At 44.8% G+C, this 18410-nt stretch overlaps 1 protein-coding gene across 1 annotated transcript in view; it reads left to right on the top strand.

Moving 5' to 3' along the window:
- COL27A1 (collagen type XXVII alpha 1 chain) overlaps positions 1–3912 on the top strand; it is a 342023-nt gene extending 338111 nt beyond the window's left edge. The window contains exons 60-61 of the mRNA XM_054997267.1: positions 461–667; positions 1659–3912. Coding sequence (XP_054853242.1) covers positions 461–667; positions 1659–1805 — 354 coding nt within the window. The 3' untranslated portion in view covers positions 1806–3912. The remainder of the gene's footprint in view (positions 1–460; positions 668–1658) is intronic.
- Positions 3913–18410: the final 14498 nt, after the last annotated feature.

Below are 18410 nucleotides of genomic sequence, written 5' to 3'. Positions count from 1 at the left end.
ACGTTCCGGAGGCAGGTAAGCCATCTGGAAACGGCCCTGGTATGATAGAGTGGTAAGTATGAGGGAGTAGGAGCTGGAAGACCTTGGTTCGAATCACTGCTCAGCCATGATGCTCACTGGGTGACCCTGTCACTCACCACCAAGCCTCCTATCACAGTGTAGTTTATTCATGATGCTTGAATACAGACCACAGCTTCCATTACAGTCTCTGTATTTTATCCGTTGTTTTGTTTTTTCTCGTGATTGTCAAGATAAGTCTGGAAGCCCAGCCAGCAGAGGAATCTGGGTGGGTGGGGGATTGGAGGGCAGCCCAGGTGTGGTTCACAGCCTTGCATAAGTGTGTAGCCATGAAAAGGACTCCGTGTGGCAGTCATCTAGCCGCATGACTCCTGCCTGACTTGGAGGCAGACTTGGAGGCTTGGTGTCCTCTCCCCCTTAACTTCCGCCTCTCATTCAACAGCTGGATTTCAACATTGGAAGAGTACAAATGAATTTCCTTCACCTCTTGAGCTCTGAGGTTGTTCAGAACATCACCCTCCACTGCCTGAACACTCCCGTGTGGCAGGAAGGGCCCTCGGAGAAAGGGGTGCAGTTCAAGGCCTGGAATGGGCAGATGTTTGAAGCAGGAGGGCAGCTGCAACCAGATGTGGTGGCTAACAATTGCAAGGTAGGCCGGAGGGAGAGGAGGCCTGGGAAGGGGGCGCTTTACATCCACAGGTGGATTGTTCTGCAGGCTTGTTCCTACAGCAGGTGGTCACACTGTTTTGAGGGGCTCTCTCTTGTTTTCAGAGTTGATTCCCCCACTACCACTTTTTTTCTGGATGATTAACCAAAGAGACTGTGGGAAACAGTGCAGGTTTTGTAAAGCGACAGTGCCACCTTCTGCCAGTTTGAAAGCACTGCACAATTGTTTGAATGAACAGTAAAAGAAGACTGCGAGTCTCTATAGACAAGACATCTTAGAGCAGAACCACAAGTGACAAAAGGCACAGGTTGGACACTTGTCAGCTTCCCTCAAGTTTTGTTGGGAAATGTAGGCATCCTGGTCTCGCAGCTTCGCTCTCTGACTGCTGTCCAATGGACTTTTCAACTGTCACTTGTCCAACATTCCGCCAAGCTGCCTACATTTCCCATCAAAACTTGAGGGAAGCTGACAAGTGTCCAATCTGTGCCTTTTGTCACTTGTGGTTCTGCTCTTACAGGAGGCTGCTCCAGTGAAGAGAGATGCACTGTTAGCCAGGAAACGTAGGAGACAGAGCAGAAAGCTTCGTCGCTTTCACTTCTCTATGAAGAGCCAGGAGATCACTCCTGGGAAGGTTTATTTCTTCTTTGCCTCCTCAGACCAGGAGGTGAAATTAACATAGCCTTCAGGAAGGAGAAGGGGAAATTAACAAACCGCCAAGGACCTACCTCCCCGCTCTTTGTAGAGAGGTGAAAGCGATGAAGCCGTCTGCTCTGTCCACTGTTTCCTGGCTACCATTGCGTCTCTCTTAACTCAAGCATCTTCATGTAAGACGTCTCGTCTATAGAGACTCATTGAGAATTTCATGTTGGGTGGAGAATGATATGTTACCAGTTGTGGGGGGAATGTTGCACAAAAGCAATACAATATGATCAGTGCTCTCCCCCCCCCGCCCCCCGATCCTGTTTGCATTCAGGTTCAGGACGGACAGTGGCAGCAGACTCTATTCATGTTCCGGACTCAAGACCTCCACCAGCTGCCGATCACCAACATCTACAATCTTCCGCCATCCGAGCCAGGGACACAGTATCACCTTGAAGTTGGGCCCGTGTGTTTCCTCTAAATGGTGGCCTCTGTAGTGCTTCAGACTTTTGACTTCTTTCATTTTTGGGATGCTGCATCTCTGAGCAGGGCTCATTCCCCCCACCCACACCTCTTCAAGTAGAGGCCTGGGCCTTTAGAGTTTGGACCACAAAGCTCGTACAAATCTTAAGGAGCCCGCAGTCTGTCAGGCTCTTGTTCTCCAGTGTGGGGAGGAGAGAGTGTTGGCTGCAGGAGAGACACGATCCAGTCGATGGGGCTTAGGACGTTGAAATGGAAGCTGGTCATCCCAAAAAATTCCACACCCAAAGTTTTTATTTTTCCCCCTCTGCCAAAGAAATGCTAGACAAGATCTTGCAGAGAAAGCCGGAATAGCCTGCTCAGTCGTCATGTTACCCAATGTGGCTTTCCAGGACTGTGAGTGTAACAGGCAGGGCTCTGCGGAACTGTTAAGAGGCAGGGCTCTGCGGAATGAGTTAGGAAGGAGACTCGGAAAGGCAGATTTGCAAACTGTTTTCAGCTGCTTGTTCTGGAACAGGAAGCATTTTGATGTGCAATATTAGAGAAAGAGAGAGAGAAAATATATTTTATTTAAGGCAAAAAATAAAAATGAAACCAAGTGAGACCCTTCTTCTCTTTGGGAGAGAAGAGATCCCTTTTCGCCCGGGTGGGAAGGGAGGGCCCAAAGTAGGAAAGAGGTGAGAAGCGATTGGTGCTAAAAAAAAAGAAAAAGAAAAAAAGGACAACGAGAGGGGGGATGGGCTCGGTTAATTTGATTCTACCTCTCACTGTGAAATACCTGGTGCTCTTTTATTTTTTAAGGAAAAATGTGTTATTTTATATATGACAAACTATTTAAGGTTCTAAGAGGTGCTATGATGTCTCATCACAGACCCACCGAACCATCAACTTGGGTGCGTTCTCTTGAGAAACAAGAACAAGGAAAATGGGGAGGGGGGTGTTGTGATTGTCAGCAAAATAACTACAAATTGACTTTTAACTTAACGTGCATATGAGGTTTTATATTTTCCTTTGGAATCCAGGTTTCGTAACGATCATTTGTCATGGGTGCTTTACCATAATGTGTACCTAAGGAAATGTTTTTTTAAAAAAGCAAGCATTGAGCTTATAAAAACACATTTCTCCACTTTTATATATAGATGTGTGCGTGTCTGTGTGTGTGTCTGCGTGTGTTTGTACTTGTGCAACTTACCCACCAAAACATCACACTGCAAGGGAGCCATGACGAGAGAGAGAAAACACTAATTTGTGTTGGCTTTTGTTCTGTATAGAGTTTGGCGAGATTTCTGTGTTGACTCTGGGTATATTGTCCATGCCAGTTTGTCTCTCACCAGCAACTCCTGGCTATGAACACCTGCGTCTCTGTTTAAACAACGGGAATAAAAGATGACCTGTTTATTCAGGCCTGTCTTTCAAGGCCGATGTTTGAGGTCCTATTTTTTGCCACCCAATCAGTCTTGCGAGATTTTTTTTTTCATTTTTGTTCAGTTTTGTAGAAATCTAGACTCTGTATGTAAATTTGGAGTTTAAAAAGAAAAAAAAGAGGAGATTAATATTATGGTAATCGTTTTATTCTATATAAGGAATGTAATATTAATGTAATCAGAGGCCGTACTGTATTTGAACGCTTTGGTGCCTGTTTGGAATTTCCTTGTTTCGTAAAATATATGTGCGTCTTAATCTATGTGTACTCTTTTGAAAAACTGTCTTCAGATTTGCTTCCAACTGAGCTAAAACAGAACAAGATTCCACCACCCCATCCCACCAGATACCTCATGCCTTCCCTTCTGATCTCGGTGTTTTCCCCAGAATACCTCAGCCTGCCAGCGCAGGGCCCTGGAACGCAGACTGCCTGTCCAGACCATTTTCCTATTCCAAGAGTCCTTTTCGGTAAAGCAATCACAGTCTCCTGCTTGACTCCCCTCTGCCACACTGGCTCATCCGTGGTCCTTCCTCACCTTCTTCTGTGCTCCCTGTCAGTGGAATCTTGGGTTTTCACAAAGTTTGGGCTTCCTTTCATTCACATTTTGGTGGCCTTTTTCCTTTCTCTTTTCTCCTTTGTTTTAAAAAGAGGGGGGCTGACTTTAAAATAAAATATTTAAAACTGAGGCAGTGAAACAGAACATTGTGTTTCTTTCTTAACAAATGAGAAGTGAAGGAAAATGCATGGAAAACAAGACCTGCCCACACACACGCACAGTTCTTTTGTATTGTCCTGTTTAATGTCAAGGCCTCAACCTTGGGGGAGCATGAAGCAAAAATAATGGACAATGACTCTGAACATGTATAGAGTGTGCTTCTTTTACTACCAAGTAAGCATAGCCTAAGTACCATTGGACTGAGACTTAAACAACAAGCTGGTTGATTTATTTAGGGGATGTTATGGTAAAGCTCGACCTTTAATGAAAAATCTGGGGTTGATCTAGGGTTGCCAACTCCAATTTGGGAAATTCCTGGAGATCTGGGGGGTGAAACCTGGAGAAAGTGGGGTTTGGGGAGGGAAAAGACCTTGGCATGGCATAATTCCATAGAGTCCACTCCCCAAAGTAGCCATTTTCTCCAGGTGAACTGATTTCTGTGGCCTGGAGACCAGTTGTAATTCCAGGAGATCTCCAGCCAGTGCCTGGAGGCTGGCAACCTTAGGTTGGTCCATACTGGGAGTATGATGTTTTTTGCAAAATGTTTGTCCTCTATGAAAGAGTCACACATGCAGACACACATTTCAGCAAGAGTTCAGAGGGCTTGCAGAATAAAGCAAAACTATTCAGCTATACCAAGTGACAGCAAAATCATTGTCCTTACTATTTGGTGTAGTGGACTCTAATCTGGAGAACCGGGTTTGATTCCCCACTCCTCTGCCTGAAGCCATCTGGATGGTCTTGGGTCAGTCACAGCTCTCTCAGAGCTCTCTCAGCCCCACCTACCTCACAGGGCGGCTGTTGTGGAGCGATGAAGGGAAGGGGATTGTAAACTGCTCTGAGACTCCTTCCAGTAGTAAAGGGTGGGGTATAAAACCAACTGTTCTACTATAATTTGATTTTGAGACATCATCACATAGTCATATCCTGTTAGTCCCACACAGCCATGACATCATCAACCTATATGATCTTCGATTGGCTGGATCATGATGTCCCCAAGAAGAACTCTCTCTTCTTTAAAAAGAGCAGCAGTCCACGGGAGAGCAGCTAGTGGGAAAATGTTGAGCGATCTTTTCAAAAAATATGGTAGGCCCCTCCTTTTCGTGCTGAAAATGATCATTCACAAAAAACTGGTTCAGCACTAGCCCAAACAACCCCCCCCCCCAAACAAAGGCTCCCCTCCTCACAATCAAGGAATGATATATTCTGTTGCCAGCATGGGCTGTCACAGGATTTCGCCTGGCCAATTTAGTTCCCAGAAAAAGGGATTGGTGCCGAACCTGGGAGATCGGATCCCTGCCGTTGACCAGCAGAATACTCTATGAAGATAGCTTCAGGTAGGTAGCTATGTTGGTCTGCTCTAGAACAGCAAGATTTGAGTCCAGTGGCACCTTAAAGACCAACAAGATGTTTGGGATATAAACATTTTAATATTAACAACAACTGTGCTTATATACTGCTTGTCTGGATAGATTAATGCCCCATTCAAAGTGGTGAACGAGGTCAGTGTGGTAATTATCCCCACAATACAGCTGGGGAGCTGGGCTGAGGGGAGTGGCTTCCCCAAGGCCACCTGCCGAGCTCATGGCAGTAGTGGGATTCAAACTAGCAGAGTGGTAGTTTACAGCCTGATTACTTAACCACTATGCTACAGTCTTATTATTTAAAGAACAGCCAGATTCTTTGGAAAAAGTGGGTGGGACACGAAAGGAAGGAAAAGGGAGCAGACTAGAGGTACATTTTCAAGCTCAATTTGATGATGACGGTGACAATGACAACTGCGCTTATATACCACTCTTCTAGACAAATTAGTGCCTCACCCAGAGTGGTGAACAAGTTAGTATTATTATTATCCCCACAATACAGCTCAGGAGCTGGGGCTGAGAGGCGTGGCTTACCCAAGGCCACCTGCCGAGCTCATGGCAGTAGTGGGATTCAAACTAGCAGAGTGGTAGTTTACAGCCTGATTACTTAACCACTATGCTACAGTCTTATTATTTAAAGAACAGCCAGATTCTTTGGAAAAAGTGGGTGGGACACGAAAGGAAGGAAAAGGGAGCAGACTAGAGGTACATTTTCAAGCTCAATTTGATGATGACGGTGACAATGACAACTGCGCTTATATACCACTCTTCTAGACAGATTAGTGCCTCACCCAGAGTGGTGAACAAGTTAGTATTATTATTATCCCCACAATACAGCTCAGGAGCTGGGGCTGAGAGGCGTGGCTTACCCAAGGCCACCTACTGAGCTCATGGCAGTAGTGGGATTCGAACCAGTAGAGTGCTGATTCCCGTCCGAACTGCTTAATCCTGTGCTACAGCAGCTCAAAGCTCCCTTTGTCAGATCCCTTCTGAGCGGGATATAAAGGATGAGGGTTCTCCACTCCTACTTGCATTTGAAGGAGGAAACTTTGTGTCTCATAAAGCTCATCATAACCTGAAAATCTTGTTGGTTTTTAAGGTGCTGCTGGACTTGAATTTTGCAGAGTAATCTATTGACAGATATATGGAGCATAGTTTTCACCATCCTTTTTCCCACAAATTGATCCCAGGCCAACTGGTGGGGATCCTCTCTTCAGCTGGGTTCAGACCTTTTTATAGAGCTTTGCTTGAGATCATCAAGAAGGTTACGGGATTGGAAGTCCCAGGGCCATATCTCATTCAAAGAGGGCACTATTGCATTGCTCTTCTGGACTTGTTTTAGATCCTCTCTGGCCTATTCAGTCTCCCGCCATGGGCTGGGATAGAGTGGGTGGGACCAGAAGACTTCAAGCTATTTATCACCCCAGCTGAAAAAGAAAGTGCTTCTAACAGACACTACAAAACAATGCAAATCCAAAGGACAGAGCCCCAATAGTCCTTCTGCTAGAAGTTCACCCTATAAATCTCCCAAGAGTCTAAAGAAAGGCCACAGGAGGGCGCCCTTACCTGTATACTGGGATGTCATCCCAAAGGGAAGTAGGAAGCAGAAAATTCTGGGTGCTAAGATGGCCCTACTGGTCCCCGGGGTCCTCAGAAGTACCACCCGAGGCTTAAGGAGCTGGGGCCATCTCTGCCTCCCTTCAGGACCAATGGCTGGGCTTTCTGCAGCCTGGGGTTCACCTCTGCGTCTTTCTCCAACAGCAACAGGGAAATGGAGGGGAGATTTTACAGTTGTTGTTGCCTATTCACGTATTGTCCTGTCCATCCAGCCACTCGCCCCCTACCAGCTCTGCAGCGGCAGGCACCATGCTCAGGCCCTGCAGCACCACCTCTGTCAGTACCTCAGCTGCAGGTGCCTCTACAGAACCCCAGATCACCTTCACCATTAGGACAGCAGCCGCCAATGCCCAGGCACAACCCTGGGGAAGATTCTGCAGCGACCCTTCTCTTGTAGTTGCCCAGGCAGCTCAGCCTCAGCCAGACCCACAGGAGATTGCTTGCAGCATGAGCCAGGCAGGCACAGCCCAAAGCTGCCAAGAGAGCCCCTGGAGAGGCTTCAGAAGCAGCAGGGGTGAGCCAGGCAGAGAACAGAGCCATCGCCCCGCCATGGGCTGGGGTAGAGTGGGTGGGACCAGAAGACTGCCGAGTCTACCCAGCCCTCCCATCTGATACGGGGGAGAAGGGCCACTCAAGAGAGGTTGGGAGAGGACTGGGAAAGGACCCAGGGAGGTGTGGCAAGGGGAATTCTTTAAAGGAAGTTTCCTGTGGAGGCTGAGGGAGAAGCAGCTGCAGCGAGCTGTTGCTTCCAAGTAGGGTTGCCAGCTCCAAGTTGGGAAATTCCTGGAGATCTGGAGGGTGAAACCTGGAGAAAGTGGGGTTTGGGGAGGGAAAGGACCTTGGCATGGCATAATTCCATAGAGTCCCCCCCCCCCCCCAAAGTAGCCATTTTCTCCAGGGGAACAGATCTCTGTGGCCTGGAGACCAGTTGTAATTCCAGGAGATCACCAGCCACTACCTGGAGGCTGGCAACCCTACTTCCAAGGCAGGAGAAGGAACAAGGTGGTGCAACCCCTTCCCCTGCCCACCTGCAGCTGGCGGATACCTGCCAGGGGATCTGGCAGGATGGCAGACGGTCAGGTGGGGGTGCTGGTGAGGAAGGAGCCTCACACTTGGGGCCACTCCCATCAGGCCTCCTAACTCCCCTTCCTGACAGTTTGCACTGTCAGCTCCACCACCATCCCGTCTCCATTATGGGAAGCTTGTAAGCCACGCCTGACATAGGCATATTTATAGAAACAGAGCTGGAAGGGACTCTAAAGGTCATCTATTCCACCACACTGCATAATGCAGGAAATTCAGTTAGCTCACCTCAATCCCCCATGACCCTGCTCTATGCCCAGAGAAAAACAAAATACCTCCAGGATCCCTGGCCAATCCGGAGTGAAGGAAAATTCCTTCCTGACCCCAAAGACACAATATTACCCTGGGAGTATAAGAAAGGGCCATGAAAGCAGAGCACCGGCTCATCCCTTCCTGCCCTCCCTTTCATGATCTACCTAAATTTATACTGAGTGATAGAATCAGGGCTCATTTCGAGGGGGAATACGCAGGAATGCAGTTCTGGCAGTTCCCCAAAGAGGTCACATGTCAGGTGGCCCCGCCCACCTGACACGGCCATTTTGGGCCTGTTTCATCCTGGATTGGGGCTGAAACGGCCGGGATTGAGCCTCTGACGGGTGGTGGATCACTCTCCCACTCAGCAGCGGCCCGATCCTGACCATTTTGAGCCCCTTTTCGGCCATTTTCAGCCCCTTTTTGCCATTTTGGGCCCAATTTCAGCCCTGAATGGCCAGGATTGGGTCCAAAGCAGCCAGGATAGGTGATGTCAGGGGGTGTGGCATAGGCAAATCAGTTATGCAAATGACACATTCCTGGTGATGTCGAGGGGTGTGGCATATGCTAATGAGTTGTGCTAATGAGTTCCTCCAATTCTTTTTCTACTAAATGACCCCTGGATAGGATCATTGTTGCAGTCAGATGGCCATCTATCCAAAGACAGAGCACCCATCACCTTCCAAGGAAACCTGTTCCACCAAGGAAGACACTCCCAGGGTGTATTTGGGGGGGGGGCAGAAATTTGCACGAGCATCGTTACTGCTAAATAACAAACCCAGAAAGATGAAAAAGCCACAAGGCAAAAATTAGGGAGTAGTGAATGGGCTCCCTTTTGTTTATTTATATATTTGATATATTTTTGTTGACTGTTTCAGTTTTTCAGTGCTGGATGTAAAGATTCACTTGTGTGGTGTATGCATCTTATATGGTATTTATGTATGCATTCCAAATGAGTGCAATTGATGGGGGAAATTTGGCACACAGGAAACAGAAAATGGCACAAACATGAAGTATTGCAGGTTCGATTTGCACAAGAGAGACACAAACTCAAAACACAGATTGTCAGGTGGAAAGAGCAGGGACGAGAAATATGAAATCACCCCTGATCAAAATCCTGATTGTGTCATTTATCCTTCGAGATGTACAATCCAGTCATTGTTTGCTGATGTAAACAAGAAACGGACTTTTAAATAATGAAACCTCCTTAGAGCCTCTTTATAGTGGAGCAGCATATGGCATGAATTCTCAGGGTGGTGATGGTAACAGCTGATTTCCATTGACAAAAATCAAATGCATACCCAGACCCCTGCAAGCTTGTACCAAACACTATGCAGTGAACGCCAACACAATGGGTGGCATTTTTCTTCATATCAGGGCTGAATTTTTCCTCTTGCTGATGATCAAAGGGCAAGTGACTGAAACCTCATTATCTTCCATGGCAGTATACCACTGGAATGAATAACTGGATCAATGTCCCTGAATAGAGTATAAATGTAGAGTATAAACACAAAACATTATGTTCTCCACCATATTCTCGTTTTCCTGGCTCAAAGTTATATATATTAAAGTTTATTAAGTTTTATTAAAAATTTTAACCTTAATTATAAAAACATATGAGAGAAAAAATATTTCTAAAATATAAAGCAGAAGTAGGAATACCAATTTTCTCTTTGAAGAGGTATAACCAGGGGTCATTTCATAGAAAAAGAGCTGGAGGAACTCATTAGCATATGCCATGCCCCTTGACAGCACCGGCAGTGTGTCATTAGTATAACTGATTTGCATATGCCACACTGCCTGACATCACCTATCCTGGCTGCTTTGGACCCAATCCTGGCCATTCAGGGCTGAAATTGGGCCCAAAATGGCAAAAATGGGCTGAAAATGGCCGAAAAGGGGCCCAAAATGGTCAGGATTGGGCTGCTGCTGAACAGGAGAGTGATCCACCACCCATCAGAGGCCCGATCCGGGCCGTTTCAGCCCCAATCCAGGACGAAATGGGCCCAAAATGGCCAAGAGTCAGGTGTGAGGGGCCACTTGACATGTGACCTCTTTGGGGAACTGCCGGAACTGCATTCCTGTGCATTCCCCCTCAAAATGAGCCCTGGGTATAACAATATTATATATTGTATATTTATTCGAAAATTACCATACATAACTGCTTCTCCTTTTCATCAAAACATTCTTTCCCTCTGCCTAATCCTCAAAAGCACAAAGTATTAATTTACCTCTTTCTGTTTCTCAGAAAAAGTCCATAAGGGGCTTCCAGATAATCATATATTTATCTAATGTCTTTTCCATGATCAAAAACGTCAATTTAGCCATCCTGGCATAACCCATCATTTTCTCCAGCCACTTTTCTACTGTAGGTAATACTGTAGCTTTCCATTTTTGAACATATAACAATCTTGCTGCTGTTGTCATATATTAAAAAAGTGTACAATGTGTACCTTCCGTCTGTCCATTAAACCCAACAAAATGGCCTCCGGTTTTATTTGTATCTTAGTCTTTAAAATCTTCTGGATAATTGAACGTATTTGTTTCCAAAACTTCTTTGTTTTGTTACATGTTCATCATAAATGATAAAATGGCCCTTCCTGTTGTTCTCATTTCCAACATCTATTTGAAACATTCTTATACATTTTTGTTAGTTTCTTCAGTGACATATACCATCTATACATCATTTTATAAAAATTTTATTTCAAGCCCAAATTTAATATAAATTAAAGACCCTTCAACCACATATTCTCCCATTGTTCAAGTTGTATATTATAACTAAAATACTTTGCCCATTTTATCATACAGACTTTCACCTGTTCTTCTTCTGTTTCCATTCTCCAACAAAAGTTTATGCATTTTGGCAATTACATGGTCATCATTCATACACTGTTCCTTTTCAAATACTGTCAAAGTTTGGTCAAATCCAAGTATTTAATCGACTTTAAATCGCTCTATTGTGTACAAAAAACCATTGACGTGTAAATCCTTGTGCATTCAAATCTTCTCTCGATTTCATTTTATATTTACCTTGTAGAAAGTCTAATAAATCTCTTATGTTAATCATTTATGTTTAAGTATCATTTCTCTTCCAAAACAGCCTCTTGAAAAGAAATCCAAAGCAGTGTTTTAGGGTACAACCTAAATTTATATTTGTTTCGTACTTTCAAAATGTCATGTCTAATATAATAATTTTTAAAATTCACATTAACTTTATCATACCACGAATATGAGTGCCGTCCAAATCTTAAGCCATGTCCTCTAACTCCAATAGCCTTTTGTTTCTCAGCAGTCACCATTTTTCAGCCAGACCAAATAGCAAGCATCAAAATATAGATTCAAACTAAGAAGACCTATCCCCCCTTGTTCCTTTGCATCTTGTAATATTTTAAATTTAACAAGTGGTTTCTTCCCTTGCCACGCAAACTTTGATATATCCCTCTGCCATTGTTTGAATGGAGTATCAGATGTCAGTAATGGTATTATCTGAAACAAAAATAACATTCTAGGTAAAACATTCATTTTAATTACAACAGTTGTAATTTCCCCCATCTTAATAAGTCTTTCTTAATTTCTTTCCACGTTTTCCATGTCTTATCATAGTTATTGTGAAATAACATACAATTTATACTTGACAACATAATGACCAAATATTTTACATTATTTTCTATTTTAAATCCTGTTTTTTCCATCAAGTCAGCTTGTTCTTGTGATTTCATATTTTTGTTAAGATCTTTGTTTTCTGCTTATTTATTTTGAAACCTGCTAACATCCCAAATTCTTTTAATTTTTGCATCAAAACGTCCACTTCTTTTATTGGGTCTTCTAAAGTTATGACTAGATCATCTGCAAAGGCTCTCAATTTATAATTTTCTTTCTTGATCCCCACTCTCCCATCATCATCATCATCATCATCAACAACAACAACATTCGATTTATATACCGCCCTTCAGGACAACTTAATGCCCACTCAGAGCGGTTTACAAAGTATGTCATTATTACCTCCACAACAATAATCACCCTGTGAGGTGGGTGATTATAGACTAAATAACTAAATTGTATACTAAATAAATAAATCTTACCTATTTAGATTTACAACCGAGTCCAAGAAAATGCAGCCCGCTTTCCACCTACTATCTAATATAGGTTTGAAGGGCAGAAACAAGCAGGCAACCCCGTTTTGTTCCTTACCAAGAAAAGCTTCGTCTGCCTATTGCTGCAGACCAGAAAGCCCTTGACCGGTCAGCAGTGGGGGCCAGCCCAGAAGGTGACCCCTCAACCTGGATGCTTCATTTAGCTGTTATGTCTATTAACCAACAGTAGACATCTTCACCGTGGCGTTGTCTAATCCCCTTCTAAAGCCATCTAAGAGACTGGCCGACAGTAAATGTTGTGGCAACAAATTCTATTAAGTGAAGTCTTCTTTATGTGGAGAAGGACTTCCTTTTAGCTGTCCCAAATCTACTGCCCATCAACTTCATTAGGCACCTCCAGCGTTTAGTATTATAGGACAAGGAGCCAAAAAATACATCTATCCACTTTCTTCACGTCATTCATAATTTTATAAATTCTCCCCCTCTTCCCCTTGCATAAGATTGTAATCCAGATTCCAGGTATGGCCCCTTTTAGCTGCTCACGTTCCAGTAAGTTCACCTTGGAGGTTCCCGATCTGGAGCCCGGGATCCTTTCCTAACCAGCACTACAGAAGCAGAATGTGCAATGGTAACTCAGCACTGCTACAAATGATTACGCCTCTAAATATAGCCTCTCAAATAAACAAACGAACGAACAAATGAATAAATAAATGTGCGCTTGACACTTCTTTATTGGAGAGATACTGGCGCTCTTTCCTCCCCAGACACCCTTAATATTCATTACATATTTATCTCACCCTTTCACTTCAGCAAAAGTGCAGTTTTCTTCTTGCCTATGAACCAGGATAGAAAGCTATAGTTTAATCCTAGACAAAGAAACACATCACAGTTTGTTAATGGAACAAAATGTACTGTAACAAAATGATTCAGAAAAGATACTTGGGCTGTGGACTGTAGACTGTACTACTGTGTATAGTTCGTACTGCCTGATGCTGTAAGGAGGATCCTAATATGTAATTTTTGTATTATTTAATACATTGTGTTCATCGCCGTACTTCTGTGTAGTCCCACATAGGCAGGCCTATAGACCAGAGAAATTCTTCAGTGCTTCAAGTTCCATTAGGGGCTACTTCTCTCCAATCACACTGAGACCCATTTTCCCGCCTAAACGGGCACGCGACTAGCTGAGAGAAGCAACTCCTTCCCTCAGTTCTCTTCTAGCTGTCCTGAGAAGAACTTCACTTATAAGATACTTTCACTTCTGATCATCTTGGTTTGGTTTTAATTGATCTTGGACTGACTTTGACTTCATTTTATGGCTTCCATTATTGCCTGTGACTCATGAAGCACACAGACGCAGATCTATTTGATCAATCGTTCAGTTGCCCCTGTGAACAATGGCTGAAAAACTGGTATGAACAAGTTTGTCCCTCTTTGTAGAGGTTGGGAGGCTGGCGGGGGCAGGGAGGGGTGTACAAAAACTATAGGCTGGTACAGAAGGCCAGAGAAATTTGAGTGGCTGTAGTAAGAAATGCAAAATGGCACTCCTTGGGGAGGTCAAAATATTCTTAGAAATTAATTATAAATTCTTGGGAAAGGTGGAACATCTCCAGCAGTTGGGGGAAGAGGAGAAGAGCTTTCTTTTACACCAGGCCTTCAACAATTCTTGCCAGGGCCTTTTGCTCTTCATCACACAGAAACTCGTATTGGCAATTCTGAGAGTGCCTTCAAAGGAAAAAAAAATCTGGCTATTGAAAAGGAACGCAAGTCTATGAGCCCCCTACAATGGCTAGAAAGGATAGGCACAGCTTGGCCAAGTCTAGAGATCTAAAAGAGGTATGGGTTGTTTAGAGAGGAATACAGGAGCCAGGCCCCGCTCCATCCTGCCTGGATCCAGCCCCATGAAACCTTTTGCCTTGGATTTCAATGGCTGTTTCTGCTAGATTTGGACACTTATGATTCGAACCACTTTGGCAAAGGAATGTTCACATATTGTTAGGTGAGGGTCTTGTTATGGTAGAAGATCCAGGTTACCCCCTCCCCTCATTGATCCAAAGAACAATCCCAAGAGAGCACTCTGTTGACACTTCCTCTTAGAAGCAGAGGGGAGGGGACAGGAAGTTCAATAGGTACAGATTCCCGCCCCCCCCCATCACTGCATTTGTACAGAGAAAAAAGTGAATCCCTCTGAATTTCTGCCTCCCCTGCACTTATTAAAAGCACAGGAGGCATGGCAGAAAATAAGCAAGAGGCAGCCTGGAATTTCAGTCTCCAAGGCCCCCCTGTACCTATATTTGAGGTGAAAACAAAACACTGCTTTAAAATTGGATGTATGGTTAAATCACCTTCAGAGCTAAATGTATGAATGGGTTTTTTCCTTCAAATGAAATTCAATATGCAGGGTGGAGGCCTGTGAAAATGCTTAAATCATAGCGCTGGCTGGGCCACTGAGATTAAGAACCATGCTCTAGCTCAACTAACAGATTCTCTGACAAATTATAGACTGTCACCTTTTCTGTTCTGTCCTGCTTTTAAAAATAAACGCCCTAATAACTTAGATTGTGCCACGCTCAGCGCTGCACCACCCAGCCGTTCTATAACTGACATTCTTCCACGGCCGACCCTTCAGCCTATAGGAAACCTCTCCCTGGTGATGTGTGATGGAGCAGGCTCCCTTGCGGCTATCTTGTCCATTATCAGAATTTTTAAAACGGCTTTCTCATCTTCAAGGAAAGTTCTCAGAAAGGTGTGGCCTTCTGTAAGTTTTCATTTAAAAGGAGAAAGAAAGTTTCCTGTTCTTGTGATGGAAAAAATAACGATCAGGGAAGCCATGCTGGATCAGGCCTCACATCTGTCTCGTTTCCATCAATGGCCAGCCCAGATGCCACCAGGAAGCCCAGAAAGCACCATTCTTAGTTACGTTCCTTTAATAAATAATAAAATGCCCGTCGGCCGGAACGTATCAAACCTTTTGAAAAATACATTACAAGAACCCTGCCGGATCAGACCCAGAAGGCCCATCTTGGTCAATATTCTATTTCTGAAAGAGACCCGCCGAAAGCCAGTAGGAAGCCTGCAGGCAGGGTGCAGAACGGATAGCCCTCCCTCTCCTTCCTCCCTAGCATGTCGTATTTAGAGGAATATGGAACACGGAGGCCCTCACAGGTAGTACAAGAGATCCAAAGCACAGGTTGCCCTGCTGACAAAAACGGATGGTCCATTTCCTCCCGCTTTCTCTCTGGATAGGAAACTAGCTTGCTAATTGTAGAAGACTTAGGAGCTGCCCCTTCCCTGGTTTTCATCTCCCAGCACCTGGTATTCAGAGGTGCCATTCCTGTCATGACTTACATCACTGCCGCCTGCAGACCTCCGACTCTCCCACACCATTCCCGAAGGGCCAATTTTCCCCAGGTGCAGCATTTGGGGGGAATCCTGGGCTGCTGCAGGAGGGGGAAGCTGGGATGTCCCACTCTGCAGATGGAAATCCCTTCCGTCCACAGAAATCTCTAGTGGCTCCAAGGGGATGATTGTGTCTAACCTCTTGGTGGTTCTTTTTAAACAGCCATCTAAGCCAGAGACCTACTCTGCATCTCACGGTACTCAGTTCCAAGTTCATTGTGCCATTTGTCTTTGCTGTCTTAAATTAAACCTTTTCTGGCACTTTGACCCTGCAGCTACAGCCGAATGGAGAGGTAGACAACAACTCCACTATGCTGAAGTTAAGTACAGAGAAGAAACTGGTAAACAGGAACAACGTCCTCCAGACAGGCATCACTGTTGAAGAGTAACACTCTCTTCTCCTCTCTGGAGTTTCTTCTTTCCTATCTCTCCCCAACTTTGCAGGCCCAACCCTCCAGGGCTCTCTGTCTCACTCAGCACTGCTGCAAGGAACGCTCTGCAGTTTGCCTTTCCCCTTTCCATTTACTTGAAACTGCTCCTGGAAGATGTGGCCCCTATGATGGTGCCTCTGGCCATGTATTGTGTGCATTTCTTTTCCAGTGGCAAGGAGTCACCTCAAAGGCAGACATGGGCGGATGTCACATCACGACGTTTTCTTGGCAGACTTTTTACCAGGTGGTTTGCCTTTCCCAGTCATCTACACTTTACCCCCAGGAAACTGGGTACTCATTTTACCAACCTTGGAAGGATGGAAGGCTGAGTCAACCTTGAGCCGGCAATTTGAACCCAGCTTCCGCCAGGATCGAACTCAGGTCATAAGCAGAGCTTGGACTGCAGTACTGCAGCTTACCATTCTGCGCCACGGGGCTCCTTTGACTAGCAGATAACTGATGTGTACATAGGTTTGTATTCAGGTTGCCAGCCTCCAGGTGATGGCTGGAGATCTCCCGGAATTACAACTGATCTCCAGGTGGCAGAGATCCGTTCACCTGGAGAAAATGGCTGCTTTAGAGGGTGGACTCTATGTCATTATACCATTCTGAGGCCTCTCCCCTCCCCAAAATCCACCATCTCCAAGCACCATCCCCCAAATCTCCAGGAATTTCCCAGCCTGGACCTGGCAACCCTAGTTTGTATTAATGTGCACATTTAGCAAAAGCTCAAGGGCATGCATTTGAAAGAGTCACCATGACTAGATGAGGTGGTATAAAGCAGGATTAGGCTAGCTGAAAAGACTGGGAAGGAGAGAGGAAAGCTTGTTTCCAAGTTTTGGATCCCAATCAGACCCAGAGGTAAACTGCTATCTGGGAAGGATTGAACACTTATCCTTTGGAGAGTAGTGGTGGCTAAAAAAAACCTGAAGAAATTAAGAAGACCAAACAACAATAATTCCTGACAGCTGAAGTCTTCATTGATTGCCTAAAATAAACACCTTAGTACATTGTCTTGCCTGGAGGAAACGGAACTGCTCGTAGGGCAACAAACAAGTGCCAGAATTCATCCAGCATCTTCATTTTAAAAAGTTCCTGTTGCTGCAGTAAAACCTGCTAGATATTTGGGACTCTGGGAACCCACCGTGCCCTCTACAAAGTGGACTGTGAGTAGGACTCTGCTCTGGGGACACTGGCATTGATAGCTTTGGGAACGTTTTCACAGTTGTATTCTGTTAAATTTAAATACATTGGATTTGCATTTTAAATTTCTGAACCTTACTCTAGAAGTTGAACCTGGTCCTCGGGACTCAGGGGGTTACCCATCAGAGGCATAAAACAAAACCTCAGTGTACAGGTGCATGCTGAGAAAAGGGAGGAAAGAGTAGGAACTGTGGGTTCCTACATAAAATGCTGATGGTGTAAAGTATAACAGTGAAGGTAAAACACAGACAATATACATGATAAACAGAGTGACTATCTGTAATAGTTGCAGTCAGTGACAGACCACTACAGCCTGCCTGTTTTCTTTGAAGCAATTTAGGGCTTGTTGCAAAGGTTACCATGGATCAATCACTTCCTTACAGTATTTGTAGTGAAGGGGAATTCCAAATCTGACATGTAACTATCCTCCTAGGCAGACCCCTCTGTTCTTAGATGCCGTATCTATCTGCTTCTTACCTCCTTCTTGCAAGAAGAGAGAGATGGACCGCCTGCCACCCTCACATACACTTTCCAGCTATTGGCTAAACTCTTTTTTGAAAACCCACCTGGGTACTAGAACTCAGAGATTTGCATTTTGACAGTTCTTGCTATTTAAAAGTCCCTGCACAGGATCTGCCTCTTCCTCCTCACCCTCCCCACAAACACCCTCCCATTTTAGTCACCCACAACTCTCTGAGGAACGTCACATGGAGCAGTAGGAACTTGTCCCACTAAGTGTCTGTGATGAAAAGGGATTGGAACGTGGGTCTCCCTGCTCTAAATCCAGCACCCACCGTTTACCCGCAGAAAATATTCAATTTTCATTCCAAGATCTCAAAAATCAAGAGAGAGAACACATCTAGGCTTGCCTGTCTCTTAGAATGACAACGGATCTCCAGATGTGAGTGATCAATTCCCCTTTAGAAAAAGGCTGCTTTGGAGGGCATCCTCTATGACATTATACCCACTGAGGTCCCTCTCCTCCCCAAACTCTGCCCTTCCCAGGCTCCATCCCCAAATCTCCA

The sequence above is a fragment of the Eublepharis macularius genome, chromosome 14, assembly GCF_028583425.1.
Source record: "Eublepharis macularius isolate TG4126 chromosome 14, MPM_Emac_v1.0, whole genome shotgun sequence".
Classification (NCBI taxonomy): Eukaryota; Metazoa; Chordata; class Lepidosauria; order Squamata; family Eublepharidae; genus Eublepharis; species Eublepharis macularius.
The sequence above is the reverse complement of the archived record's forward strand: the minus strand, read 5'-3'. Positions and strand labels throughout refer to the sequence as shown.